This window comes from Electrophorus electricus, chromosome 13, assembly GCF_013358815.1.
Source record: "Electrophorus electricus isolate fEleEle1 chromosome 13, fEleEle1.pri, whole genome shotgun sequence".
NCBI lineage: Eukaryota > Metazoa > Chordata > Actinopteri > Gymnotiformes > Gymnotidae > Electrophorus > Electrophorus electricus.
The window spans coordinates 19,977,575-20,004,758 of record NC_049547.1 but is presented as its reverse complement, the minus strand read 5'-3'; the positions used below and the strand labels follow the sequence as shown (position 1 = coordinate 20,004,758).

The 27,184-nt window shown below is 45.2% G+C and overlaps 3 protein-coding genes across 6 annotated transcripts; 2 read left to right on the top strand and 1 right to left on the bottom strand.

Annotated features, from left to right (window-relative positions):
- Positions 1–45: 45 nt before the first annotated feature.
- entpd6 (ectonucleoside triphosphate diphosphohydrolase 6) lies at positions 46–11,574 on the top strand. 2 transcript variants are annotated; one of them, XM_027017830.2, is made up of 14 exons: positions 46–211; positions 853–1,163; positions 3,459–3,535; positions 3,686–3,829; positions 5,363–5,438; positions 6,710–6,745; positions 7,554–7,642; positions 7,872–7,951; positions 8,619–8,683; positions 9,334–9,432; positions 10,204–10,338; positions 10,596–10,652; positions 10,830–10,942; positions 11,153–11,574. In XM_027017830.2, the coding sequence occupies exons 2-14, from the start codon at positions 902–904 to the stop codon at positions 11,234–11,236; spliced, it is 1,317 nt and encodes a 438-aa protein (XP_026873631.2). In that variant the 5' UTR covers positions 46–211; positions 853–901; the 3' UTR covers positions 11,237–11,574. The 2 variants fall into 2 exon arrangements, with proteins under 2 accessions (XP_026873631.2, XP_026873630.2); XM_027017829.2 differs by having other exon boundaries at positions 9,331–9,432.
- A 65-nt stretch (positions 11,575–11,639) lies between these two features.
- LOC113582167 (barrier-to-autointegration factor-like) lies at positions 11,640–13,701 on the bottom strand. 3 transcript variants are annotated; one of them, XM_035532507.1, is made up of 3 exons: positions 13,294–13,701; positions 12,904–13,070; positions 11,640–12,628 (listed from the first exon to the last, which is right to left on the bottom strand). In XM_035532507.1, the coding sequence occupies exons 2-3, from the start codon at positions 13,027–13,029 to the stop codon at positions 12,482–12,484; spliced, it is 273 nt and encodes a 90-aa protein (XP_035388400.1). In that variant the 5' UTR covers positions 13,030–13,070; positions 13,294–13,701; the 3' UTR covers positions 11,640–12,481. The 3 variants fall into 3 exon arrangements, with proteins under 3 accessions (XP_035388400.1, XP_026873614.2, XP_026873615.1); XM_027017813.2 differs by having other exon boundaries at positions 13,306–13,701; XM_027017814.2 differs by having other exon boundaries at positions 12,904–13,044; positions 13,306–13,701.
- Positions 13,702–13,711: 10 nt separating this feature from the next.
- On the top strand, positions 13,712–26,986 carry pygb (phosphorylase, glycogen; brain). Its single transcript, XM_027017806.2, has 20 exons — positions 13,712–14,042; positions 15,613–15,714; positions 17,268–17,346; positions 17,533–17,636; positions 17,740–17,871; positions 18,127–18,238; positions 19,491–19,573; positions 20,108–20,251; positions 20,474–20,566; positions 20,803–20,949; positions 21,430–21,593; positions 21,711–21,825; positions 22,164–22,265; positions 22,845–22,992; positions 23,952–24,010; positions 24,385–24,526; positions 24,819–25,026; positions 25,251–25,385; positions 25,553–25,619; positions 25,861–26,986. Exons 1-20 carry the CDS (start codon positions 13,800–13,802, stop codon positions 26,011–26,013), a joined length of 2,532 nt encoding a protein of 843 aa, XP_026873607.1. The 5' UTR covers positions 13,712–13,799; the 3' UTR covers positions 26,014–26,986.
- The last annotated feature ends 198 nt before the right edge of the window (positions 26,987–27,184 follow it).

The following is a 27,184-nucleotide window of genomic DNA, read 5'->3' as shown; positions in this document are numbered from 1 at the left end:
TCAGAGGCCGAACGAGCCGAGCGAGCGTTTTCGCGGCCACGTCATCGTCGCACGTGACGCCATCAAAGCGAGACCCGGACAGCTTTTGATCGCTGGAGCGCCGAGGAAAGTTTCTGCGGTGAATGTGTCTTATGTGGTGAATTACGATGGCGATCACGCCAGCCGTGGACCTACCCCGAAGAGGACGCGTGATCCGGCAATTCAGAACTAGGTACAGCAGTTTAACAGACGATGGGTTTCATCTGAGACAAATCAGAACTAGGTACAGCAGTTTAACAGACGATGGGTTTCATCTGCGACAAGTCAAAACTACGTACAGCAGGTTAATAGACGATTGATTTTAATCTGATACCAGTAGTATAGTTAGACAGCTAGACAGACAGGTTCTCTATTATTAGTAGCAGCCAAGGTAGACTAAAACTATTAATCGGTCCATCTAATATTAATATCAATGTCCATACATATTTAAATGGGTAGTGCTACTGTTTTTTGTGTTGATCTCGTATATGATAAGCAGGCTAGCTAAATTAGGTGGAGGAGGACAGCCCTAGAATCTACCTTGACCTGAAGACTAATGTTTAACCCTCTTAAATGAGGCTGGTAAATATACATTAGCTAGCCAGCCAACTAATGTCAAAGCGGACTGACCAACAATGTGTAGGGTTTAAGATGCATTATTGGTTGGTTTCCTGGGCATAGACTACACTGCAGGGCCAATGATGTATAATATTGGAGAATTAGTCTAGTCTGGTCTAGATTTTAGTTCAGATGTAGTCTGGATATGGGAAACTGGCCCTTAAGATTTTAATCGCTCTCCCTGTGACGAGTCGATATCTGTGTTTGTGTCAACAGGTAGTGAGCGACCCTGAGGGAAGCCCTACTCTATAAACCACACACTTTCATGATGAAGGTCCCTAAATTAGCCGTAGTCTTTCTCTTAGCGGGCTGCGTGGTGTTGTACCTCACTTATATCAAACGCCGTAACGACAACAGGAACACACTAGTGTCCATGCCAGTGCTGGAGTATCTGGAAAGAGCAGACCATCAGAAGGGACCCACCACGGCAGAGGTGCCTGGCCAAAGCTTCCAGTACGGCATTATGTTTGACGCTGGAAGCACGGGGACTAGAATTCACGTATTCCAGTTTAAACTGGAGCCAAATGGTAAGGTTAAACGTTGCTCCTCAACTTTCGAATCAGTGGTAACCCATGCTTGTAGATTTTAAAGTGTGCAAGAATGGGAAGATTGTTGTTTTAGTTTAATAGGCCCGCACACACCCACACCCACCTCAGTTATGATTGTAGTTAAAACAGTTAATTACCAGCACTTCACATGTTCGGTAGTCTAGTTAGACTGGCTCGTGATATTATGCTAGTTCAGGTGAATACAGCTCTGCTCTGTTTGTCTCTCTGTATTGGACTTACAAAGCCTGAAGTTACTTTTAGCAGCTTCCTGCCTAGGGCTTACTATCTGATCTTCTTCTTCTTATTATTATTATTATGAATAATAATAACAATAATAATAATAATGATGATGATGATGATTTATCCTAATCAGATGACCATGTTGATGATGATGATGATGATGATATTATTATTATTATTATTATTATTATCTCATCTTATTGGGATTATTATTGTTGTTGTTGTTGTTGTCAATACTAACAACAACAACAACAACAATAATATTAGGATAAATCATTATTATTATTATTATTATTATTCGTATTATCTGATTAGGATAACTTATTATTATTAGTAGTAGTAGTAGTAGTAGTAGTAGTAGTGGTAGTGTATTATTACTAGTAGTAGTTGTAGTAGTAGTACTATTACTAGTAGTAGTAGGAATAGTAGTAGTAGTGTATTATTATTATTAGTAGTAGTAGTAGTAGTAGTAGTGGTATTGTATTATTGTTATTATTATTATTATTAGTAGTAGTAGTAGTGTATTATTATTCTTAGTAGTAGTAGTAGTAGTAGTAGTATGGTAGTAGTTTATTATTATTAGTAGTAATAGTGTATTATTATTATTAGTAGTAGTAGTAGTAATAGTAGTGGTGGTAGTGTAGTATTATTATTGTTATTATTATTATTAGTAGTAGTAGTAGTGGTGTATTATTATTATTATTATTATTATTAGTAGTAGTAGTAGTAGTAGTAGTAGTATTGTTGTAGTAGTAGTAGTAGCAGTAGTAGTAGTAGTAGTAGTAGTGTATTATTATTATTATTAGTAGTAGTAGTAGTAGTAGTATAGTAATAGTGTATTATTATTAGTAGTAGTAGTAGTATTGTAGTAGTAGTAGTAGTAGTAGTAGTATAGTAATAGTGTATTATCATTATTAGTAGTTTAGTAGTAGTGTAGTAGTAGTAGTGTATTATTATTAATAGTAGTAGTAATAGTGTATTATTATTATTATTATTAGTAGTAGTATAGTAGTAGTAGTAGTGTATTATTATTAGTAGTAGTAGTAGTGGTAGTGTATTATTATTATTATTAGTAGTAGTAGTAGTATAGTAGTAGTAGTGTATTATTATTATTATTATTAGTAGTAGTAGTATAGTAGTAGTAGTAGTAGTGTATTATTAGTAGTAGTAGTAGTAGTAATGTATTATTAGTAGTATTAGTAGTAGTAGTAGTAGTGTATTATTATTATTAGTAGTAGTGTAGTAGTAGTAGTAGTAATAATGTATTATTAGTAGTAGTATTAGTAGTAGTAGTAGTAGTGTATTATTATTATTAGTAGTAGTAGTAGTATAGTAGTAGTAGTAGTGTATTATTATTATTAGTTGTAGTAGTAGTCGTAGTAGTAGTAGTAGTAGTATAGTAGTAGTAGTAGTGTATTAGTAGTAGTAGTAGTCGTAGTAGTATGGTAGTAGTAGTAGTGTATTATTATTAGTAGTAGTATAGTAGTAGTGTAGTAGTAGTAGTGTATTATTATTAATAGTAGTAGTAGTAGTGTATTATTATTATTATTAGTAGTAGTAGTAGTGTATTATTATTATTATTAGTAGTAGTAGTAGTAGTAGTAGTGTATTATTATTATTATTATTAGTAGTAGTATTAGTAGTAGTAGTAGTAGTAGTAGTAGTATTATCTCATCTTATTAGGCTAAATCAGTTAAGTGCCTGTTTGGGCTTTATTGTTAAACAATGATTCTGACTATAATGGATGCATGGTGAGCACCTGCTATTTATGTTCATATTTTTCTAAGCCTCTGCCATGTGTTACGCACTCGCCTGCAAACACCTCCCCACCATTCACTCTACTTAAGCTGGACAGCACAGCAGCCACACCGAATGAGGCCGTTTTCTGTGAATATGCTAAAACACTTCAGGCACGAGCCCTCACTTTTAGCCAAGCTAGCCAAAATGGGTAATGAAAATCTCTTAATGCCAAAGTCTCAAGTGATCTGTTTGACGGACATTTTAATATGTGACATGCATGCGTTCTTTTGACAGCGGCTCCTAAATTAACACACGAGACTTTCAGAGCAATAAAACCCGGATTGTCTGCCTATGCCGATGACCCTGACAAGGTAAGGCCGAACAGTGGAATCAGGTCACCCACTCCCAGACCAATAGCCTTAAAGGAAACCCCAGGGTGCTAACGCGCTTGGCGAATAAGGGAGCAGTCATTTCTCAGGGCCCCGCCCCCTTCAGCCTGTGACGGTGCCACGGTGTTGCAGGGAGGAGCAGGGCTTCTGCAGCTGTTGGAGGTCGCCAAGACGACAGTGCCGGCCGCTCTGTGGGGCTCCACCCCCCTGGCCCTCCGAGCAACCGCGGGACTCCGGCTGCTCCCGGGGGAGAAGGCAACTCGCCTCCTGGATAAGGTCAGAGCTCCACCTGCCCAGACACCGTCCCGCGTCGATGACGGGAAGCCGTGTTACTGCTGCTGACGTGAAGCTAACCAGAGTCGTGTGTCCGCACACAGTGAGGTGCGGCTCAGGACGAATAGCTGGGCTTGTCTGATTATTAGATTAACGATATTTACAGACATTATAACTTGGTGACGTTTTATAGCTAGTAATAATTCTAATAAGAAAGTTTCACGCCATGCTTTCATAGCAGAAATATACAATTACAAATAGAGAAAAATCCAGCTGCCTACAGAAGAATAGAAAAGAATAAAATTAAAACATTTGAAAGTGCTAGTGTTGGTTTGAAAATAATAATAATAGTAAGTAAAAGTCAACGTAGAAGTATTTTAAAGAAATAAAACGCTAATCTAAACAAGTGTGCCTCAACCTTCCTCTTAAGTATAACATTCAGCGTATTGCTTTAAGGTTTTTGTTGTTTTCAGCGGATGCTGTTTTACAAACGGAGCTTGTACATATAATGTCAGGTGAATACAGTTTGGTATCAGGCTTGTATATTAACAGATACTTGAGGTTCGTGGGCTGTGTCAGGCTATCCTTCCTCCTTCTTCAGTAAGTTGAGGACACAAGAAGAGTGTGTGTGTGTGTGTGTGTGTGTGTGTGTGTGTGAGAAAGCAAGGTTGGATCGCTTTCCTTCAAAGCGCACACACCATTTTAACGTCTCCGGGCACAGACGAGTGCTTTGCAAAGCAACGGTAAACCAGGGCGATCGGAACGGCGGTATGCCCTCCTGGGCCATGTGCACGCCGGGTTATTGGGGCTGCTCTCTGTCCCACCTCTCTGGGACTGGTTCCGTTCCAGCCCACAAGCCCAGGCTTTATATCCCCCCCCATCATGGGTGGGGCTGGCTTGGAAGGAGCAGTTTAGAGGAAGAGGAAAAATGGAAGAGGCTCATCTTTCTTTCTTCTGGTATCAAACCCAAAGCAGTGGAATAATTCAGACCATTAAAAAACATTTACTTTTACATGGTGATATGCATCATTACACATGGCATAGTTTGACAAAAGGTTTTTTCATCAAAGTTTGAGGTACAGTATGAAACCCACAGTGCAACAGACTAACAGTGTAGCAGGTACATCAGAGATGAAGACCTTTCAAACTCCAGTGATGTAAATGCAGTGATTAAATCTGATGGCAGCACTATTACATACAGCAGTAGTGCAGCAGTGGACAGCAATACACGTCAAAGGAAGAGTCTACAGTCATTCAACCTGTCAATCTAATAGTCCTCATGTTTGATTAATATCTGATTAACACTGTGTTAATAATGTGAGTTATAATTACTATTAACAGTGTTATTATTGAGTATTAAATAACATTAACAGTACAATAGCAGGATGAAGTGCTCTCTCTCTCTCTCTCTCTCTCTCTCTCTCTCTCTCTCTCTCTCTCTCGGTTTGTGTCTTTCTTTCTGTCTTCTGTCACTCTCTCCCTCTCTGTGTCTACCCCCCAACCCCCACCCAATTTGTCCGTCTTTCTCTGTACCAGGTGAAGGAGGTGTTTGGAACATCTCCGTTCCTCCATGGGCCAGACAGTGTGAAAATCATGGATGGTACCGATGAAGGTGTGTTTGTCAGTCTACCCCTCCTTCTCTTCACCTGTATAGCTCCTCCAGGAAGAACGCTATGTCACGACACACTGTACACCCAATTCTCTTAAGTCGACGCAAGACCTATCGAGACGCTTTGACCAAGTAAGACTAAAAGCTTGGCAGTACTTCAAAAATTTCTCCTAAATAGAAGTTCTACTGGAGTCACTGGTTTCCTACGATTATGCAAACTGTACATCCTGGCAGCATGAAGTTAGCAATGGGGGCTCCTCCAGCTGTAGAGATGCGTGACCCTCCGGTCACTCGGACCCCGTCGCCTTACCAAGTTCCGCCTCCCGGCGCAAAGACGCGCGGCGCAGATCGGAGATTAGAGCGCCCGCGGCAGTAAATATTGCCTAAATCCAGACCTCTAAAGTAGTCCTCCGACGCAATTACGAGCGCCACGGATAATGCCTCTACGTAATCTCTGCAGACGGATTGTCTGCCGTTAATTTGTCGAGCGTCAGGACGCGCGTCATCTTTAAAACGCGTCTAAAAATTGACCCGTGGATGCAGGAAGGAATTTTAATTTGTGGCAGAAGCGTTTTTAAACTGGGATGCACCGCCGCCTCCTTCGCTGTTGGGTCAGAGGAAAAGCAGGAATGCGGGCCGTGAAATCTGATGTTCGATCGCGGTTTGCGTGTCTGCATTTCTTTCTCAGCATGGCGAAAGAGTGTTAATGTATGTATGTCCCCTAAGTGATTGTTGTGACCACAGCTACTACCCTGAACTTTTTATCTTTGTTTCAGTTTACAGCAATTCGTAACGGTTTGGGGTAGGGCTGAACGATATGGAAGAAAGGACCGCATCACGATTATATGGCCATGTGTTGCGTTTTGGATATGCATTGCCATATGTTGAAAACATGGTATTGACTCCTTAGTGTAACGTGATTTGGCCTGTGTTATTTGCTATGAAAGTATTTATGCTAGTTGGACCATGTGAGTTACTGAAACACGCAGAGATGCTTAAATGTCTGGCACTAGTCAGGATTCAGGTCAGTGTTGCAATATTGACGAACGAACGATATATTGTGACGCTGTAATTTGTCATTTTAACAAAAGTCGTATGATGCCACTTAGAATAGGCCTTAAAAGTATGCATATTAATATACATTCCTTCTAAAAGCAGTGTGTACAGGAGTCCTTAACAATGCATAGAAAGAGAGACATATCACCATGTGATTGTACACACAAAACACAAACAAATGCTAATATTTGGAATTGTTTTTTTCTTTTTCCACACAGGGGTCTTTGCTTGGATCACCGTCAACTTTTTATTAGGTGAGAATGCAGTTACTCTTTCCCATAACTCCGATCGTCCTTGTGACGACCTCTGCTGCGTTACGTGCCTGGAACCGAGCAGGAAACGTCCTCTTCCGTTACGACCGAAGGGGTCTCGCTAAAGACGAAGGACCAGAAAAACCGAGCTGATTCCCTACGTCTGTGGAGGAAGTGCGAACTTGTCTGGGCTGAAACGTTGGCTCTCCATGTCCAGTTTGTTCTTCTGCACGGCTTTTTTTTCTTTAAATGGCTCTTAAAAGCCGATTCCACACAACGAAGCGTTATCGTATGTTGCTCTGTTAAATGCTTACAGTTCCAACCAAGGTGGAAATGTCGTGTTAGAAGTCTAGCCCAAGGAATCTTATTGGCGTAATGTGGTTGTTCATGCCCAGACTTGGGCTTGGTCCCGTGCTATAGAGCCAGTGTTGTTACCCACTACTATGTACCGACCATAGATGTTTACTCTTTTGTGCCTATGGGTCATTCTGGGGTAGGGAGAGGTCATCCTTCTGTGACCTTTCTGACCCATGACCTGACCCTGCCCCGGGTCTCGTTCCGTTTCTGAGCAGACTTGCCGCGAGAACAGGAACAGGAACTCTTATGATTATGACCTGTTATTGGCCTTGTTACTTCAAAATTCAGCAGTCACCATGCCGCCTAAACCAGCCTCTCTCTCTCTCTCTCTCTCTCTCTCTCTCTCTCTCTCTCTCTCTCTCTCTCTCTATTCTGAACCTGTCTCTCTCTTTATCCTTTCTGTCTCTCTCTCCTTAACCCCTCTCCTCCCCTCTCTCTCTTTAACCTTTACCAGGCAGCCTTCCTGGGTCTGAAATTCCCACAGTCGGAATGCTGGACCTGGGGGGCGGCTCCACCCAGATCACCTTCTCACCACAGGATGAGGTGTGACACACACACACACACACACACACACACACACACTCACTCACTCACTCTCTCGCACTCCACGGTATTACCTCATAATGAATCCATGTTTCACTCAGACTGTTACGATGACCTTCTGTGTTATGCTGAGAGAGAGAGAGAGAGAGAGAGAGAGAGAGAGAGAGACCATCACAGGGAGACAGAGTTGTTTGTATTTAGTTGCTGTCTGTGTTGTGATTCTCCACAGAAAACCATTCAGATGTCGCCATTCGATTATGTGAAATCGTTTCAGATGTTCAACAGTAGCCACACCCTCTACTCACACAGGTAAAGGGGGTGGGACTTGAAACACTCTCACCTGGGCCATGTTGTACTGAGCTCAGAGGTGTTTCTGGGGTATTTTCTGGGCTCAGAGTTGGTTTTGGGCATGTTACTGTGCTCACAGTTTGTTCTGGGGTCTTTATTGAGCTCAGAGCTGGTTCTTGGGTCATTACATTATCCCAACTGTTGTACAACTGAGGCTAATGTGTAACCCAAACACAGCACAGCAAAACACTTCATAAGAATATTACAACACAACCCAAGCACAGCACGACAGGAGTGCTCAGTGCTGCTTACAGGCAACATCAGACCGTTGGAAAAACTGATCAGACTGCAAGGCATCTAAAGGGAGGCAGATAATGAAGCCCAAGCACTGGCAGCACACAGCAAAGCTGAGACGCAAACCCCTGAATCGGGTGCAGCGTGCCACAGTAAACGTGCAGATTACAGCAAGACCCAGGATGCACCAGGAAAACATAAATGATGTGCACTGACTGATATGACTGTATGTCTGAGGCTGCATATTTGTATCAGTTAGTAATATGTAAAATGCTTAAATGAATAATAATTACCCTCTCTCTTCCTCTCCCTCCCTCCCTCCCTCTCTCTCTCTCTCTCTCTCCCTCCCTCTTTCTCCCTTTCCCTCCCTCTCTCTCTCTCGCTCGCTCTCTAGCTACCTGGGTTTGGGGTTGATGTCTGCAAGGCTTGCTGTGTTGGGGGGGTTGGAGGGACAGCCTGGTATGTGCTCTTCGGTCTCTGCTCATCTTTGGCTTCTACAGACCTCATTCGCCTCTGCTAAATAAGACATTACTTAATCCCTTAATAACGCTGAAGATTAATGCCTTTGAGGTCAGCTGCTGTGGCGATTTAGTCCCTGGGCATGCGGTTCAGGGCTTGGATTTGTGCTCCATACACTTGGAAGTTTTAATATGATTTCTTTGTTTAGTTGGTCGCAGTTGTCATGCAAGTTGTGTGTGTCTGTGTGTCTCTGTGTCTGTGTCTGTGTCTGTGTCTCTGTGTCTCTGTGTGTGTGTGTGTCAGTTGGATGGCAGTTGTTGCTAGGTTATCTCTGTAGATGATATGAATGTCCACAGGATGGCAGTATTGTGCCACTTGTGGTTGTTGCACTCTCAGAATTGTAGTCATGCCTAATGCGTTTGGAGCGTTGAGCAATTAATCCATGGTGCAATCGTAGCATCTGGTCACGTCTGTCACGTGTTAACAGTCGTGTACCGGAACTCCGCTGATGAATCCAGAATTGCACAAAACACTCGCTCCTGAAAATTGTAGATGTTGACTTTGTGTTGCATCAGAAAAGATATTAGGAACCCTTCATTGTGCCATTTCAGGGACCTGGTGTTTTGATGCTGTTGTGTTTCTTCCAGTAGAGGGCAGTCATGAGCTGATGAGTCCGTGTCTGGCTCCGGACTACGCAGGCCAGTGGGAACATGCAGAGGTCATCTACATGCTGAAGGGTCAGAAAGCAGGTACGTTCCAGAGTGCCGTTCTCGCTCAGTCATACGTCAGCTCACCCTGAACGTTTATGCTCACCCAAAATCCCTTGTAGTGAATTAACTCTTGAATATCCGTTTAGGGTGGATCTCGTAACACCAATCGCTGCGTCTTCGATTCCATTGTCCTGCCACTTCCAGCCCGTGACCCGGAGACCAAGCACGTGACACCATCTTTAAGGATGTGTCCGTTCTCTAAATGTGCTCGTAGGTGTCGAGGGCAGAGAAAAGAAAGGAGCGTGCGCTGCACGTGACGCGTGCCTACGCTTTGAAATCTCCATCCCCAGGCTCGTCCAGTTCAGTTTAAACGCGACGTTTTATTTTCAACTTTGTTTTGCGTCTCCACGTTTTATGCAGTGATCTATTAATTGGCCCATTTATGTTCAATTTGTCGTGTGCCGCTGTAAAGGCTCAGATTAATCTCAATCCCGTTTCACACGCGCGTCTTCAGACTGAATAAGCCATCAACGGCGGCACGCACGTCGTGATGGGTATGGGATTAAAACGCTGCACGGCAGATCCGTAAAAAGACAAGTGATGGAGAGTACGGATGCATCTGTAAATCCGTCTAGCCGAGAAAGGCAGGCAAGGAAATGAGGAGGACCGGCGAAGTTACAAGAGCCACCCTTAGTTTATAATCTCATGTGAAACGGGAACCTCGGCCACTGCTGCGCGCCATTTTGGGTTGTGGCGCTCATGTTCTGAAGTGCTCGGCCCTGGTTGGACCAATCACGTTTTGTGATCTAGGAGAACCCATGTACGAGTCCTGCCTAAGCAAAGTGGAGAAGTTGATCTATAAAAAGGTGCAGAAAGTGGAGGAGGGCATGGAGTTCTACGCCTTCTCCTACTACTACGACCGCGCGGTGGATCTGGGCCTTGTAGGTATGGAATGTGTGTCTCAGATCTACCGCCCTCCAGAGTTTGGTTCCAACCCCGCTCATAGAGATCTACCGCCCTGCAGGGTTTAACTTCCACCCTAATCCGCTACTGTGGATCCAAGAAACAATCGTCTTGGGTGCTTTAGATTTGGGTTGGAGGTGAAGCCTTCAGGACGTCAGACCTCCAGGAGCTCGGTTGGTGGCAACCGTGTCTATCTGCATGACTTACTAAGGCCGTTAACGTCTTTCTTTCCGTCTCAGACGGGAATACCGGCGGCTCCATCAGGTTGAGCAACTACGTTGAAGGCGCCAAAACAGGTACAACCATCTGTGTGTGCTGTCTGTTTCCATCACGTGTAGCACACACGAGACGGCCCCTGAGTAGCTGGGTAGTGACGCAGATTCTAATGTCTTTTAATGTCTAAGACCCATAAACGTTAGCTTCCCATGTCACGTTACGGCCATGGTGAGGTAAACTCTTGGTCTGATGTATAGTGTGTAGGAACATGGAGGCTGGTTCCGGAGACAACCCCTTCCTGTGCCTGGACCTCACCTACATCTCAGTGCTCCTGCAGGAGCTCGGCTTCCCCCAGGACAAGGAGTTTAAGGTCTGACACACACACACACACACACACGTTCTTCAACTGGTCCTGGTCTGTCTTTAATGAGTCACTATGTCTTGGTTTAAGTACTGCACCAGCCATACATTTGTCAGGAAGACCCATCCTGCTGGGGCACGTGTGTGTGTGTGTGTGTGTGTGTGTGTCCTCGGCTTTCTGCTTTTAGAACAGAAGTTGACTAGTGCATGTGTGTTTTAGCTGGCCAGGACGATCAACGACGTGGAGACCAGCTGGGCCTTAGGGGCCACATTCTACTACATCGAGTCCCTCCTCTTACATTAACTGGATCCAGGAGACAAGGGAGAGGAATGTCCGGACCAAGTGACCTGCCCCTTCAACGCTGAGGGGAATGAACATCTCTGATCCTACAGTTCTGCCTCACTTTTAACCCAGTCTTTGGTCCTACTTAGTAATCATCGGAGAAAAGATGTAGAATCCGCTCTAGTCTTTTGGTGCACTTGTAATCCTGAAGATGTGTAAGGCAGGAACTGATCTTCAGTCAGCTTGTGGGCAAACGTTCACACATTCGCACTTACTTTTGAACTACTGCACACAGACAAATGACACTCCTGTGGCCATTGTTCTTTGTATTCTTGGATGATTGTATTGGTTTTGTTGCCCACGGACTTCATACAGAATGAGTTTATATATATATATATATATATATATATATATATATATAGACACACACACACACACACACACACACACACACACACACACACACACACACACACCCCTCTGAATGTTCGGTTTTTGGTAAGCTGCAGGATGGAATGTGATGTTTGTAACTTGAAGCATATCGTACTCTACCGGTGTCTCTTTTTAATCATAAAACTGAAAAGATTAGTACCTTGTAATGACTTTTTCTTTTAAGCAACCCCACCCCCATTTGACATAACCCTTGAAGGAGAACTTGTTAATTTCTCCAATGATTCTCATTCTGAAACCTAGTTGCCTGGAGGTTTCCAGGCTTTTACACTAAATCTATTGTAGACACAGCCACCTCCAGCCAGGGGAACAGGTCTTCTTGCACTCATACCCACGGGTCACCAGACCTGACTTTACACAAAGCCCTTTGTGAGCAAAGTTAGAGGTGTTAGAGTGAAAACAAACAAGTGGTGTGGAGTAGCTCTAGGACTGGGCTCACAGCTACCAGCTACACAATGCACATCTCAGATCCTGCTCCTCAACATCCATTCATAGGTCTAGTTCCCAACCTGGTTAGTTTAAGCACCGAACGGTCACATTTTACGCAACATATAATAAAGTACGTACTGGTTCCTGAAACCATTTGAAGACTATTTAAAATCCATTTTCTCCTTTGTATAAAAGGTTTTAGAAGAATATTAATGTTTTATTATTCATAATGGAAGTGTTAGGCGTGCAAACGCCACATTGCAAACCCCAGGTCCAAGTTTAAATGGCGTGCTTTTAAACAGGAACCTCGAATTAAAACATGGGCCCAAACAACAAACACACCAGCAGTAGTGTTGCAGGACGGAGCAGGACAGACGGGGCCCAGCGTCAGAGAAAGGCGTCACACCATTCCTGCAAGCACTGCGAGCACGCGCCCGCCTGCCGCGCGTTCGCGCCGCTCGCGTCCTTCAACCATTCGGCGAAGAGCTCGCGGTCTTTCCTCAGCAGCAGGAACTGCCCCAGGACCACAAACGCCTGCAGGGAAAAAAAAAAAAAAAAAAAAGAAGAAGTTACACAAGTCCTTACACTTTCACATGGGCCGTATTAATGCTTCAGCGTTTGCAGGCCACATTGCGTTTTTAAATTAAGACCTTTGATTTTAGCAAAGATCTCTATACAAATCGCTCATTGACGAGAGAGAGAGAGCCTTCGCCCTGCATTGTTTTGCACTAGAAACCCTTAGGCCACGGTTTTAGAAGGCCACCCATTTTTATGGAACATCATCACTAATGCAAACTCCTTCGACTCACTTTATCAAACCCCTGCTCTTCCAGCTTCTTGCCCAGAGCCTCTCCGATTCCAGACAGAGCCGTGACGGGTTTATCCCCCATGGGCTCCGCCACGAAGTCTCTGTGTTTCTGTGAGGTGGTGGACATCTCCGCCAGGTCGGACTGCAGTTTTATTAAACATGAGAATCCTAAGAACAGGGAATAAATACTATAGTAACACTTTAATTCAAGTTAAAGTTACATACGTGGTTGCCCAATTTATTAATCAATTAAACTGGACACTATGGGGTGGACAGTAAAGCCCAGCTTCCTGGAGACATTATACAGGTCTCTGCAAAGACATTGCCTTTGTATACGCTTGCACAGCCGTTTATAATGCTTAATTAAGTGAATTATTAAAAGTTAATGAACCTGCCCGCGTACTTATACTCAGCACGCAATTGATCACGTGGCTTTTAAACCAATTTTGCTTGTATTTTGACGGCGCGGTGTGGTAAAGTTCAGAAGAATCGCATAAAACGCCCGAGTAGAAACGTCTGATGTGTTGGCAATGGGGTCTTCTCTAAATGACCGAAATCCCGCCATCGCTTAATTATGCCACATTTCAGGCTTGATCGCTTCAGAGTTGAAATAAGTTCGCCTCCGAGCTGCTGCCCATTTATAGTCACTCAGCTGTCGCAGTAAAAACTTCCGTAGTGCTGCTTGTTATCCAATCAGAGGGCAGCACTAAGGCCCGCCCCCTTAGCTCTGGCCTGTCAGAAAACAGCCCGGTCGCTGCTGAGAGCCAATCAGAAGGCAGCGCCAAAACCCGCCCACTTCCTAACGCACGGTCGAACAGGGGTGTGTCTCGCGGAAGTCCTTGTTCTCGAGCTCTCCGCGTTCACAGGGGTCCGTGCAGATCGAAAGCCTCCCCAGAGATGGCGAGACCACTGACCGACCACGAGAAGCGAAAGCAGATCAGCGTGCGCGGTATCGCGGGGCTGGGGGACGTGGCTGAGATCAAGAAGAGCTTCAACAGGCACCTGCACTTCACGCTGGTCAAGGACCGCAACGTGGCCACTCCGCGAGACTACTACTTCGCGCTGGCGCACACCGTCCGCGATCACTTAGTCGGACGGTGGATTCGCACCCAGCAGTACTACTACGAGAAAGACCCGAAGGTACTGGGGGGGGGGTTTGCATCCGCAGGTAAAGGTGCGTTGGCGGTGCACGGGGGGGGGTTTGCATCCGCAGGTAAAGGTGCGTTGGCGGTGCACGGGCGGGGGTGCCCGACTGTTGTGCAAAACTGCCCCCCGATCGTGCAGAAAGTTCATAGATTGCTGCTGTTGCATGTTGCGCACTTTTTGGGGGCGCCGTAGGTTTAAGGGCCGTGGCGCGTATGGGTTAATTTTTTAGACGGAAACGTTGGGCTTCTTCATGATTTCACAATAAAGCACCCTTCTCGGATGTGTGCAATTTAGAAATGCTCCTCGGAGTTACAGTAGCAGTACTGAACAATTAATGCAACACGGGCTTGCAGGGCATTGCATCAATGGCACTTCAGTGGTTTCTCTGGATTTGGACCCCACAGCCTGAACTTTTAACCACCGTGCAGGCACACAGGGAGCACACAGGGCCCCTCTGTCTGCCTGGGGCATGCCAACTCACTACGTGGGTATATTCCTGCTGCTCTTTTGGTGGAAAATTTTCACCTGGTTGTCTAAACATCTCATTCCATGCACTGAAGTGTCATGCTATGATGTTTATTAGTAAACATAATCTTGAATGTGGGTGAAACAGCATTGCGTTGGAAACACTTCCTCAGATAAGCCATTAAAAAACACTTCTGCTGTCACTCCAATAGGCTGGCCAGCTTTGGGCAAAAAAAGAACCACCCAGCAGAGAAAGTGAGCCTGTCCTGGGTTATTAAGTACAGCCCGGTACCATGGTGGCTGCGTGGAACATAAACTAATCGAACCAATCAGGAGACCCTAAGGAGTCTACTGGGTAACTGCACGCGTGCTTAGACCTGGCTACAGCCTTCAGCGTTTAGATGAGGCTGCATAAGAAATCCTGTTCAGCAATCTGTATTTCAACCTTCACAATTTTCACACAGGTATGGAAACACGATGTGGTTTTAATGAGGACTGTAATGATATTGGCCCCTGCTTTAAAAGTTGGGTGGGAATTTTAATAAAAGTTATTTATTAACTTCTCTGTTTAAGAGAACTGATCTAGTATTGGCCTTAACTTTCAGTGTTTTAATGAATGCTATTATATCGGGGGTGAGGGGCTAACTACAAACGTTTTACTCTCTCTCTCACACACACACACACACACACACACACACACACACACACACACACAGAGACACACACACACACAGAGACACACACACAGACAGACCTGTATTAGTTAGGACTCTCTTTTGTACATGTGGCCTGGATTAGTGCTGTGCTAAACTGAGTACTAACTCACTGCTGAACTTTGAACCAGTTTAGCTTTGGTCATTTCTCTGCTGGGAGTCTGGTTTGTAGCAGGCGGAGAATGTTTTGCTAATGGCTTTACTGCTGAAGTCTGCCCTGGCCTTCACAAACAGAGCAAATCTCCTTTTCGTAAACGTAGAAAACTCGACGTAGCCATGCACGTAACGCAGTATGTGCTGACGAGCAGGATTCCGAGGGGAATGTGTAACGGGCAGAAGCGATGCACCACGGAGCTGACTTCGGCCCTTCTCTCTGCCCCTTTCAGCGGGTTCACTACCTCTCTCTGGAGTTCTACATGGGCAGGACCCTGCAGAACACCATGGTCAACCTGGGCCTGCAAAACACCTGCGACGAGGCCATCTATCAGGTAACAAGTCGATCCACGCGGTGTCTGCATCTTACAGTGTACATTATGTCTTCTGGGTAATGCTAACCAAGCCAAACGGGGAGTCTGACCTAAGGACTTCTTCCAGGGAGACTACAAAGCATTTTTGTAAGTCACTTTGGGACGTGAAGTAAATGGGAACGCAACCCTTTACTCGTCACTGATCTACTCCAGACTTCAACGTGATGCACCACACCGGTAATCGAACCACGATGTACGTCTTTTAGTGTGACCGTGTACTAGATGCTAAGGAAGCCCTGCTTCTGAGAACTGCAGTGTTGATACTGTCTACCAGGTAATGGCTGCAGTGTTCCTGCTGTTTGCTCCACAGGAACCAAACTGCTTCGTGATGATTTAACTGCTCAGGGGTGACCTGTTTATCTGAATGTTACAGTACGACTGCTGTCTGCTGGATAGCAACCAACTGAACTTCTTCAGTACGCAGGCCGGTTTTCCCACATAGTCTAGTGCATATGCTGCAGTAATCGTGCTATTTGCCTGATGATGAACCACACACGGGGCCACAGTAGTGTTCGTGTTTTCTGATGGATAATTAATTTTCAAGTCAGTTTTGCGGTTTCCTAATGTGCCCCTCTCCCTCCATTTCCTGGCATGTACCTTGGTTTTACAGTGCTGGTTTTACAGTTGTGTACAGAGCCATATGGTGGGTGAAGCAGTACCACGTTTCCCCCCCGCTGGGTTTAGGAAGGTCTGGGTCAGCAGAATCCCACAACCCCCTCCGGCTCGGCCGTGGAGGGTCTGCGCCATCTGGGCTGGAATGGAAGCACAAGGGATCCTGGGAACGTTGGTGGAGCTGCATCTGAACTTTAGAAGTACGAGAGTGAAGGTGTTTAATGGCGCGTTCGCGTGCACGCCACGCCTTTACGTAGTTATCAGGATGGAATGCCTCAGCGTTATAGGTACAAGACCTTCACTGTGAAGACATGCTTCAGAACAAATTAAACAAACATACATTTCAGGAGATCTTGGAGGAGGAGAACAAGTTGTGCCAGAACTTGTCCCAGGCAGTTTTAATTCATTGCTAATTACAGTTTATTTGGGTGATGTATTTTAATACCAAACGTCCTTGTGTTACACTCACTGCCCACTCTAATCATAGCTCATATCTTACCGTGCACGGTTTGTCAGCCAATCTCTTCCCTGTTAAACACTGGACAGTTTCTGACCACATCACCACTAGTGTCTGAACGCTATAGGATGCCAGACCGTCCTCATCGTGGCAGTGATGCCAGCAGGGTATTGGCTGGTAGCACTACCCATCCGAGAGTACCTGGCCAGTAGCCTGGGGCCAGAAACTGTCCATTCAAAGTGCTTGTGAATGGACAACCCAAACGTATTGGCTTTGAATCGCTGCCTGTGCATCTACAAGGCGCTTTCAAAAATGAGCGTTCTTGTTAAAGCGGGTGCTCAAGGCATAGCGCGTGGCGTGGGGGACGTTTCAGCTCAACGTGTAGCACGGCTATAAGTGTGTGTGTGTGTGTGTGTGTGTGGTGTGTGTGGGGGGGACGTTTCAGCTCGGATTGGATTTAGAGGAGCTGGAGGATATCGAGGAGGACGCTGGACTGGGTAATGGTGGTCTAGGACGGCTTGCAGGTACACACGCGTACACGCAAACACTTTTTTTCTTTCTGGGGAAATGCTAACGTCTGTAACTTCCCTTTTTATAAAAGTCTTTTTTTACATTTTACAATATGCCTTACGGCTGTACAGTTTTGCCAAAGCAATGCAAAGAGTGAAGCAGAAGTAGAAAATAAATTATTTCTCTCTCTCTCTCTCTAGCTTGTTTCCTGGACTCTATGGCAACTCTGGGTCTAGCAGCGTATGGTTACGGCATCCGCTATGAGTTTGGTATCTTCAACCAAAAGATCTCCAATGGCTGGCAGGTACAGCCAGGGGAGGGTGCTTCTGTTGAGCTTTGATTGGCTAAACAACTGGCATGGCAATTTTTTGAAGGCTTTGACTAGCCAATGTGTCCTTGCCTTCCAGGTGGAGGAGGCAGATGATTGGCTACGCTATGGTAACCCATGGGAGAAGGCCCGTCCAGAGTACATGCTCCCTGTGCATTTCTATGGTCGGGTGGAGCATACAGGGGCGGGGCCAAAGTGGGTGGACACGCAGGTCAGCCAATCACCATCTTGGGGGTGGGGGGTGGATGCAGTCTGTATGTAGAACCTGTTCAGTGAAGTCTGTTGAGTTTGTGGATTATTGGTCCAATGGCGCTATAGACTCTAACCTGACAGAATCCAGACAGGAAAAAAGAATGGTGGAATTGCAGAGTTGATTAGATAAAGGCTTTTTTTTTTTTTATCAAACGTCTCTCTCTCTCTCTCTCTCTCTCTCTGCCATCTCTTCCCCAACTTTTCTCTGTGGTAGGTGGTGTTGGCCATGCCCTATGACACTCCAGTCCCTGGATTTAAGAACAACACCGTAAACACCATGAGACTCTGGTCTGCCAAGGCTCCCAATGACTTCAACCTGCAAGAGTGTATGTTTCTACACACACAAACACGCACGCACGCACGGGCAGTACCATGGCACCCCTGCGCTCTCTTGCACAGGCTTATGCTAACGCTTTGTTTTCTGTGCGGGTACGCGCTCATTTCCCACATGGCTTGTGTCTGGCCGAGCTCACACCGTTCCACAATCACATGGACTCTGCGCTCTTTACTGAAAGATTTCTCTTCTGTTTTTGGCTATTGTTGACTCCTGTTATGCTGTAGTGTTCTCAATCTTCACCACACACACATGTGCACGTGCATTCACTGGCCTCTCGACACTTTTCTGTTAGTTTGGGCTGATTTTTGCACAAAGGGGCAGTGTTTTGCATCTTTTCCTAGACCCACTACATGCATCTTCGTTCATGGTTTTGTCTGGGTATCAGCATGCACTAGGGCTAGGAAAAAAAAAACACAAACAAAACATGGCAAACGTGAACCAAGAGTGAGATTCACTAAGATAACAGGTCATTGTATTAAAATGCTGAGCACGTGCTGTTTCATTACCTCTTCATTATGGTAATTAAAATCTGTTTGTAATGTCTGTTCAGTTGTTCAGTTTGCTGACCCTGGTTTCGATTCTAGATTTGGATGCATGTTTTGTCAGAGGGTTTTATTCTCTGCTTATGCACACCCGAAAGTTCTAGAATAACAGGATTTTGGGAGTGTTATACCTTTGCCAGAGAGCGGGATATCCGCACAGAATACTAAATATAACTCCTTTGCCCACACCACACTGTCACAAATAACAGGACAGGATCTGGCAACCTGCCGGTGTTGCCCCTGGATACACTGTTGTTTGTGATTATAGCACCAACCTATAGGAGCTCCCCCTAATGGACAGAAAGTCTTGGTTTGATCCTAGAACAGACGCCTAGTAATAATTCAACACTAAAACTTTGCTGTCAGTTCATTGTGCAGCGTGATTTCACCGCGTTAAACGTGCCCGCGCACTCGCCCCACTTGCTGGGTGTTTAGTGAGCCTTAAAGTAGTTTTAAGGAAGTATACTCAGGCATATCTGTGGACGGCTTTTCTTAAGACCTCGTGGTCATTGCTTTAGGGCAACAACATAAATCATATATCATATTTCAGTGCCGCAACACAATGCTCAAAAAATGGGCTGTAATGAAAAACGGTTGGCCTCCAAAACAATATTGAATTAATGGATTCATTTATGAATTTGACAGAGCAGAGGAGATTCTTCTTCCTGCTTTACCATTTTTGATTTTCTCTCTTCGCAGTTAACGTGGGGGACTACATTCAAGCCGTGTTGGACCGGAACCTGGCAGAGAACATCTCGCGAGTGCTGTACCCAAACGACAACGTGAGCCCCCGCCACGACGGCCGCTGTGTGATGACGCAGACTGCTTCCTGTTGTTCTTTTTGTTTATTACATTCCAGCATGCTGTTCACATGCTGTTTGGCTTCCTGTCAGAAAGAATCAACTTTCAGGCACACTGAAAGTTTTACACGCAAGCCCACACAGACATGTATGCAAGCATATTTAAGGTTTGTGTTTATGTGCAAGTGCAAGTTAACATACTTGGTACGTGCTTATGCACAAGGAGTGTTTGCGTTTCTACAGGAGGCCGATTAGGGTGAAGGCTTGCCCGAGCAGGTTCCGTAAAAACCACTTTATAAGGAGATCGTGATTACTGTGTGGTAACGTGCATGACTCGCACTAGGGAGGTGCGTGCGTGTGTGCGTGTGTGTGTGCGTGTGCTGGCACTGTGTTGGCTTCTCTCACAGTAAAGCCCTGCAGACTTCATTGTTTGTTTGTTTGTGTTTGTGTGTGTTTTTGTTTGTGTGTGTTTGTGTTTGTGTGTGTGTTTGTGTTTGTTTGTGTGTGCGCGTGCAGTTTTTCGAGGGGAAGGAGCTGCGTCTGAAGCAGGAGTATTTCGTAGTGGCTGCCACCCTGCAGGACATCATCAGACGTTTCAAATCCTCCAAGTTTGGCTGCAGGGACCCCGTGCGGACATCCTTTGAGAGCTTTCCGGATAAGGTAGAACGCTCCGCCCCTTGCAGCACAAATCGACAAACGGCCCCGCCCACTTTCACGCACCCTCTCCTTCCGTAAATCGGCCAGGTGGCTTCACTTGCATGACTGCACTTCAGCATCGCCCAAGCACGAAACATTCGATACGTTTAACCCAATAAACCGAACGACAACAAGAATAATATGTACATGTCAAGATGTTTGGTCACCCTTCCTGCCCTCTGTCAGGTGGCGATACAGCTGAACGACACCCACCCTGCCCTGGCTATCCCTGAACTCATGAGGTTCTTCTTGGATGTGGAGAAAATGAGCTGGGAGAAGGTATGCTCCCGACGTTTACCTAGAACCTCACTCTCACTTAGAACCTCAGTCTCACTTAGAACCTCAGTCTCACTTAGAACCTCAGTCATATTTAGATAATGGAGTTATATTTAGCTAATAATGCTGTAGAAATAATGCCCTTAAAAAAATCTTTTTTTTTTTTTTTTTTACCTCATTCACTGTACGTGGCTGCATTTAAAAAAACTTTTAGCAGACTGGTCTGTTGTGTGCTGCAGGCTTGGGACATCACTAGGAGGACGTGTTCCTACACCAACCACACGGTGCTACCCGAGGCTCTGGAGCGCTGGCCTGTGTACATGTTCGAGAAACTTCTGCCCAGACACCTGCTCATCATCTACGAGATCAACCAGCGTCACCTGGATGTGAGCATGCGCGAGAGCGCGCACACACGCGCACGCGTGTCCATCGATCATTGGAACTCATTATAAAGTTATAATGAGTTCTAAATTATAACTCGAAAATGAGAGCGGTTGCCCACATGAGCCTTATATAAGCTACATGATATTATTTATTTTGTTCTTTGTGAACTGTGGCTCCTGCTCATTTACATTTACGGCATTTAGCTGACGCTTTTATCCAAAGCGATATTTGAATATTTGTTTATAAATCTTGTAGTATTTTAGTGGTTTTTTGGTTTTTTTTTTGTTTGCTTTTTTAAGTTATGATTTTAATATGTTGAATTTGGTTATTAGTTAGGGTCGTGTAGCTCATATATATAAAATTAGACTTCTGATCATGTCCGTTGTGACAGTGAGGCAGATTGAAATAACTTAAGTTGACTAGTTGGAAAAAAAATATCTCTCTCTCTCTCTCTCTCTCTCCCTCTCTCCCCCTACCTGTAGATGATTTCTGCCCTGTATCCGGGGGATTCCGAGCGCTTGCGTCGAATGTCTTTAATCGAGGAGGGTGACCCCAAAAGGATCAACATGGCCCACCTGTGTGTGGTGGGCTCACACGCCGTGAACGGAGTCGCGCGCATCCACTCCGACATCGTCAAGAGCACAGTGTGAGTGCGAGCCCGTGTTCCGACGTGCCCAGCTTCACAGTGGCGAGGTGGCACGCTGGCAGATAATTAAATGAGGTGTTTTTATGTTTCTTGGCTTGTTTTCATTTTTTCCTGAAGGTTTAAGGACTTTTACGATGTGGAGCCAGAGAAGTTCCAGAACAAAACGAACGGCATCACCCCTCGCCGCTGGCTTCTCCTGTGCAACCCCGGCCTGGCCGACATCATCGCCGAGGTGCACGCCTGCCTGCCACTCAGTCACCCTGCTAGCGTAATCCACTGTTCATCAGGAAACAGTGTAAAGCACCTCCATACTGAGCAGAGTTTAGTTTTCCAACTATACGTCAGGTCACAGCAGAGGCCAAGGAGGGACTTTTATTTTGAAATGCGAGGTCCACACTGTTCTATTCAGCAATTCCCTGGCTCAGACATGTTCGTTTCCTTGTTCGAAACACTCTAAATCCCTGGAAGAGGGATTCGTCTCTGTGGATCTTGGTTTCTTCTTGGCTTCTGCTGTGGCGAGCATTTAACACGTGAACCATTTGCTTGTGTGCTGTGGCTGTCCGGTCGTAGAAAATCGGCGAGGACTTCCTGAAGGACCTGTACCAGCTGAGGAAGCTGTTGGACTACATCAACGACGATGTGTTCATCAGGGACGTGGCCAAAGTCAAACAGGTCACTGCCTCTCCCTGTCACACACACACACACAAAAAGAGAGGCCTGGTGGACCACATGAATAACGATTCAAACCAGTCTCTGCTTCTCCATCTCCGCCTTGCTGAGGGCTTTGCTTTTGGCTCTGTGTCCGAGGGTTTCTCTTGCACAGCATGGTACCTGATGTGGCCCTGTGCACGTTCCTGTTTTCCCAGCTCAGGCCATCGCGCAGTTATCTAAGCTGGATAATAGTCTTCAGTCCTGGGAGGTTAAATCAGGAGTGTGAGAAATAGGAATGAGAATTATGCACATAACTCCCATGACGGTCCTAAATCCAATGCATAAAATTACCATATTAAATATTCTTAATGCTTCCCTGTTTACTACTTTTAAGTCTTTAGCATTATTTGAATGCTTTAATGTAAAAATAGATCACAGATTCTTGAATGATAAACCCCAAACAGTAGCACAGAAACACTAATTGTGTGTGTGTGTGTGTGTGTGTGTGTGTGTGTGTGTGTGTGTGTGTGTGTGTGTGTGTGTGTGTGTGTGTGTGTGTGTGTGTGTGTGTGTGTGTGTGTGTGTGTGTGTGTTTTATAGGAGAATAAACAGAAATTGGCAGTGTACCTGGAAAAACAGTACAAAGTTAAGATCAATCCAGAGTCCATCTTCGACATTCATGTCAAGAGGATCCATGAGTACAAAAGACAACTACTCAACTGCCTACATATCATCACCTACTACAACAGTAAGAAAACATACACACACACAACTTTACCCTTTTGTACATCAGCGACAATATCTTCAGAAATAAATGAATACATACATGTAGTCACTTCCACTTTTCCACTGCAGTTCTTTTAAAATCTTTACTGTTTGCAGCGCCCCTCTTCCCAACAGCAGATTTTGGCTCCAGCCAAAAAATTTCATTTGGGTTGAGCTCAGAAATCATTGCTGGCCAGTTTAAAAAGGTCCATTTTTCGTTCTCAACCTTTTCCTGAGGTTGATGTGTGCTTTGGTCCTTTATTCTTCTATAAGGTGCACGTTTCATTACAGGCTCCACTTCAGATAACAACACTGGTTTGCCTTGCCAGAGTGCACTATTTGGGTTTCCTTTCCTAGGACCTTTTCATTGATTGGTTGTGGTTTGTCTGGAGCTTCTGGAACAAGTTCGCTTGCCCCTTTCCATGCCAGTGTGTGGTACAGGTTGAATTCCAGCCTGAAGATCTTTGCATGTTGTTGTACATGGTGGCTTTTCCACGGAACCTGTCATCGGTTTTCCTCTTTCCACCTGGTTCTGGAAGGTTCTTGGCTGTTTCATGAGTAGCAAACGTCTTCGTAACATTTTGAACCGTTAGAGTCTGGATGCTGAGGTTCAGGTTAGAGAGTCTGGTAGACTGTAGACTGCTTGTGTTTGGTTATAAGGGCCGTGGGGTGGGGTGTGGGAAGGAAGAGGAGAGTGGAGGAATACCCAGTGTAGGTTACTCACAACGCTCACGCACTTTCAAGCCATACTGATCCCATCTCCAGTTTGAATAGAGATGAGCACAAATCACTGAAAGAAAATTCAGAAAAATATTAGAAAGTTTGTCAAGTTCATGTGCAACACTACTTACTGATTGTACTATCCAATTCATTCTTCCCATAATTTACTAATCATTTCACTTCTGTTACATAATTGTTTTACTAATAATTTCTCTTGCTTAGGGATCAAAAAGGAACCAAATAAGATGTTTGTGCCCAGAACAATAATGGTTGGCGGCAAGGTGGGTCTTTGCCTAATTTTTCAAAGAATATTTTAATACATTTTAATTTATAACCCACACTTTTTTTCTTTTTTTTTTTAAGAACCCTTTTCAAGAAAATTATATTTTCAAGCCACAGGCAGTACTCATTACATTGATCATAAGTGGCAGTGGTAGCTCAGTGGTTGAGGTTCTTGACTAGTAATCAGAAGGTTGCTGGTTCAAGCCCCACCACTGCTAAGTTGCCACTGTTGGGCCCCTGAGCAAGCCCCTTAACCCTCAATTGGTCAAGTTGTGCTCACTCATAATTGTAAGTTGCTTTGGATAAAAGCATCAGATAAATGTAATCATTTTTTGTGTTTTTGTTTGTCCTGTCCAATACTGCCCCCCTACAGGCTGCCCCTGGGTACCACATGGCTAAGATGATCATAAAGCTGATCACGTCAGTGGCACAGGTGGTGAATAACGACCCAGTGGTGGGTGACAGGCTGAAGGTGATCTTCCTGGAGAACTACAGAGTGACCCTCGCGGAGAAAGGCAAGTCTCCCACACTCACACACACCTGAACTTCAGCGACCTCAGAGAAACGCTGCCCCTCCTCCCCGCCCCTGCGTTCCCGCCCCTCCTGCTTTGAAGTGGACTGCAGACCTGCAGAGCGCACACAACCTCAGCCTTTTCTCTAGTGAATCTCAGAGAGGGGGAGGGGCCAGACACGCTGCCTTTTTGCGTCACACTTCAATAGAAGGGCTCGAAGCTCCCACTGGTCGGGATGTGTTGTGGCCGTTTACCCGCAGTGTTTCAGAGTGTCCGTGATGTTGCTCTTGTTCAGTGATCCCGGCAGCGGACCTGTCGGAGCAGATCTCCACGGCAGGCACTGAAGCTTCTGGAACGGGCAACATGAAGTTCATGCTGAACGGAGCCCTGACCATCGGCACCATGGACGGAGCTAACGTGGAGATGGCAGAGGAGGCCGGAGAGGAAAACCTGTTCATCTTCGGCATGAGGGTGGAGGAGGTGGAGGCCATGGACCGCAAGGGGTGAGGGAGGGAAATGGTTGACTCATTGATCCATTCTTTAATACTGCTTCAGTCTGATTTTGATCCCTGTAGCTCTGGGGTCTGTGTGGTGGGCAGGTTCAACGTTCTGGGGTCTGTGTGGTGGGTGGGCGTAATGTTCTGGGGTCTGTGTGGTGGGCAGGTTCAACGTTCTGGGGTCTGTGTGGTGGGTGGGCGTAATGTTCTGGGGTCTGTGTGGTGGGCAGGTACAATGCTCTGGAGTACTATGAGAGGCTGCCAGAGCTCAGGCAGGTGATGGACCAGATCCGCACAGGTTTCTTCAGTCCCAAAGAACCAGAGCTGTTTAAGGGCATCGTCAACATGCTCATGCATCACGACAGGTAACCCAGTGTATGTGCCTGTGTGTGTGCGTGCCTAAAACAATGTTTATCTTTGAACTGGACTGTTTAATGAATTGGGTATCTGTAGAGGTTTTATAAAAATAAAACCACTGAAACGTGCTAATCGTCTCCATTGAGGAGCTAACATGCTTTCACATTCTGTTCAGGTTCAAGGTGTTTGCTGACTACGAGGCTTACATCAACTCTCAGGAGAAGGTCAACAACCTCTACAACGTGAGCTGTGCAGAGCCTTGCATGCAAATCACATGCAAAAACAATATAGCCATCCTGGTACAGAGACTGGTCTCTGCTAGCTTGCCACCAGTTTGTACTGAGGCTCGTGAAAGAGTGTAACCTGGTAGAATAACTACGGGACATTACAACCATTGACACACGGTGTGGTCATGTGGAGTGGTTAGGTTTGCATTATTGTTGTCAAAAACTCTCTCTTTTTCTCTCACATTCCTGATTTCAGCACCCCAAAGAGTGGACGAAGAAGGTGATCAGGAATATTGCTGCCTCCGGCAAATTCTCTAGTGATCGCACCATATCGGAATACGCCAAGGAGATCTGGGGGGTGGAGCCATCAGACGTAAAGATCCCACCACCCAATGAGCCCAGAGACTGAGAAAGCAATTGTGGCAGATTGGCCAGTAATTAGCGATGCCTGCTCTATCCCTCCCCTCCTTTTGACACTGCAGGTGTGTCTAGTTTATTTTCTAGATCTGCTATACACTTGATTGGTTCAGTTTGGTTGCATTAATGTTACCATTGACAAGTGCAGGTTAAGCCTGGGGAAGAGGTCTCTTCTGAGACAAACTAAAACTTAACCTTTTATATCGTTAACTCCATCACACCTGTAGATTAATCCCCATATGTTGCACTTATTTTATAAACACTGTTCAATCCAGATATCGAATATATAATTCTTGGATTATTAATAATGTTTAATTGCCTTGACTGTACACCATATTTAAGTGCCTCTATAATCCCGATACACTGTTGAAGCACAGATGCCATAGCGGACGCTCAGCTAAATAGCACTCTTATTCTGTCGTTTGCTTGCAAGCCAATGTGGGCTGTTGGCACCTGCTATCCTTTATGCTGTTAGCAATTAGCACCTGGTTAGCCCTTGTACTGTGGTTAGCAATTAGCACCTGCTGGCCCTTTTTAATGATGCTGTCATCACAATGGAGCAACAAGACCAGTGAAGGCCAGGGGTGTTAGTTTTAGACGTCATAATATAGCTTGCCCAATTTTCGTTCATAGTCATTTCTTTGATAGAAGAGTAAGTCTAACTATTGATTTTTAGGTTTTCTCTCGCTCTCTCTCAAAATTGTCTAGAAGAACTCCATCGTGTAATTGTTGTTTCGAACTCCACCCATCCTACCTGGAGATACTGGCAGAGCAGTTAGGTTACTGTGGCAACCGTTTATGACTCCATGTTGTCTTGTTTGCACTGCTATATTCAGTCTCTATTCTACCACATCCAACAGGAAATTAACCACCCACAGGTGCTTTTATAGTTAAGAGTGAGCACTTATAATGGCTAGAACCACATTTTAAGTTGAAAAGAAATTTGGTGGGCAGCATCTGAAAAAGAAAAAAAAAAAGTTCGCATAAACAAAGCTTCTGAGCATTTCAACCTTAATGCCCTGCCCGCCCCAGGCAGGGGTCTGGGGGTTATTTGGTGGATTGATTTAGATGAGTTTGCACACTCAGAGCACAGAGGCCTTCTTTGAATCAGTACTGTAAGGAATGTTTGTGAAGTTATTGCTATCGTTGAAGAATAAAACCTG

Excerpts from the sequence above, each read along its gene's own strand:
- pygb (XM_027017806.2), top strand. The coding sequence starts at position 13,800 with ATGGCGAGACCACTGACCGACCACGAGAAGCGAAAGCAGATCAGCGTG. Across the intron at positions 17,637-17,739 it reads AGATCTCCAATGGCTGGCAG|GTGGAGGAGGCAGATGATTG; the intron begins GTACAGCCAGGG and ends CTTGCCTTCCAG. Across the intron at positions 21,826-22,163 it reads TGGCCGACATCATCGCCGAG|AAAATCGGCGAGGACTTCCT; the intron begins GTGCACGCCTGC and ends GTCCGGTCGTAG.
- LOC113582167 (XM_035532507.1), bottom strand. The coding sequence starts at position 13,029 with ATGTCCACCACCTCACAGAAACACAGAGACTTCGTGGCGGAGCCCATG. Across the intron at positions 12,629-12,903 it reads AAGAGCAGGGGTTTGATAAA|GCGTTTGTGGTCCTGGGGCA; the intron begins GTGAGTCGAAGG and ends TTTTCCCTGCAG.
- entpd6 (XM_027017829.2), top strand. The coding sequence starts at position 902 with ATGATGAAGGTCCCTAAATTAGCCGTAGTCTTTCTCTTAGCGGGCTGC. Across the intron at positions 3,830-5,362 it reads CAACTCGCCTCCTGGATAAG|GTGAAGGAGGTGTTTGGAAC; the intron begins GTCAGAGCTCCA and ends TCTCTGTACCAG. Across the intron at positions 10,653-10,829 it reads CGTTGAAGGCGCCAAAACAG|TGTGTAGGAACATGGAGGCT; the intron begins GTACAACCATCT and ends TCTGATGTATAG.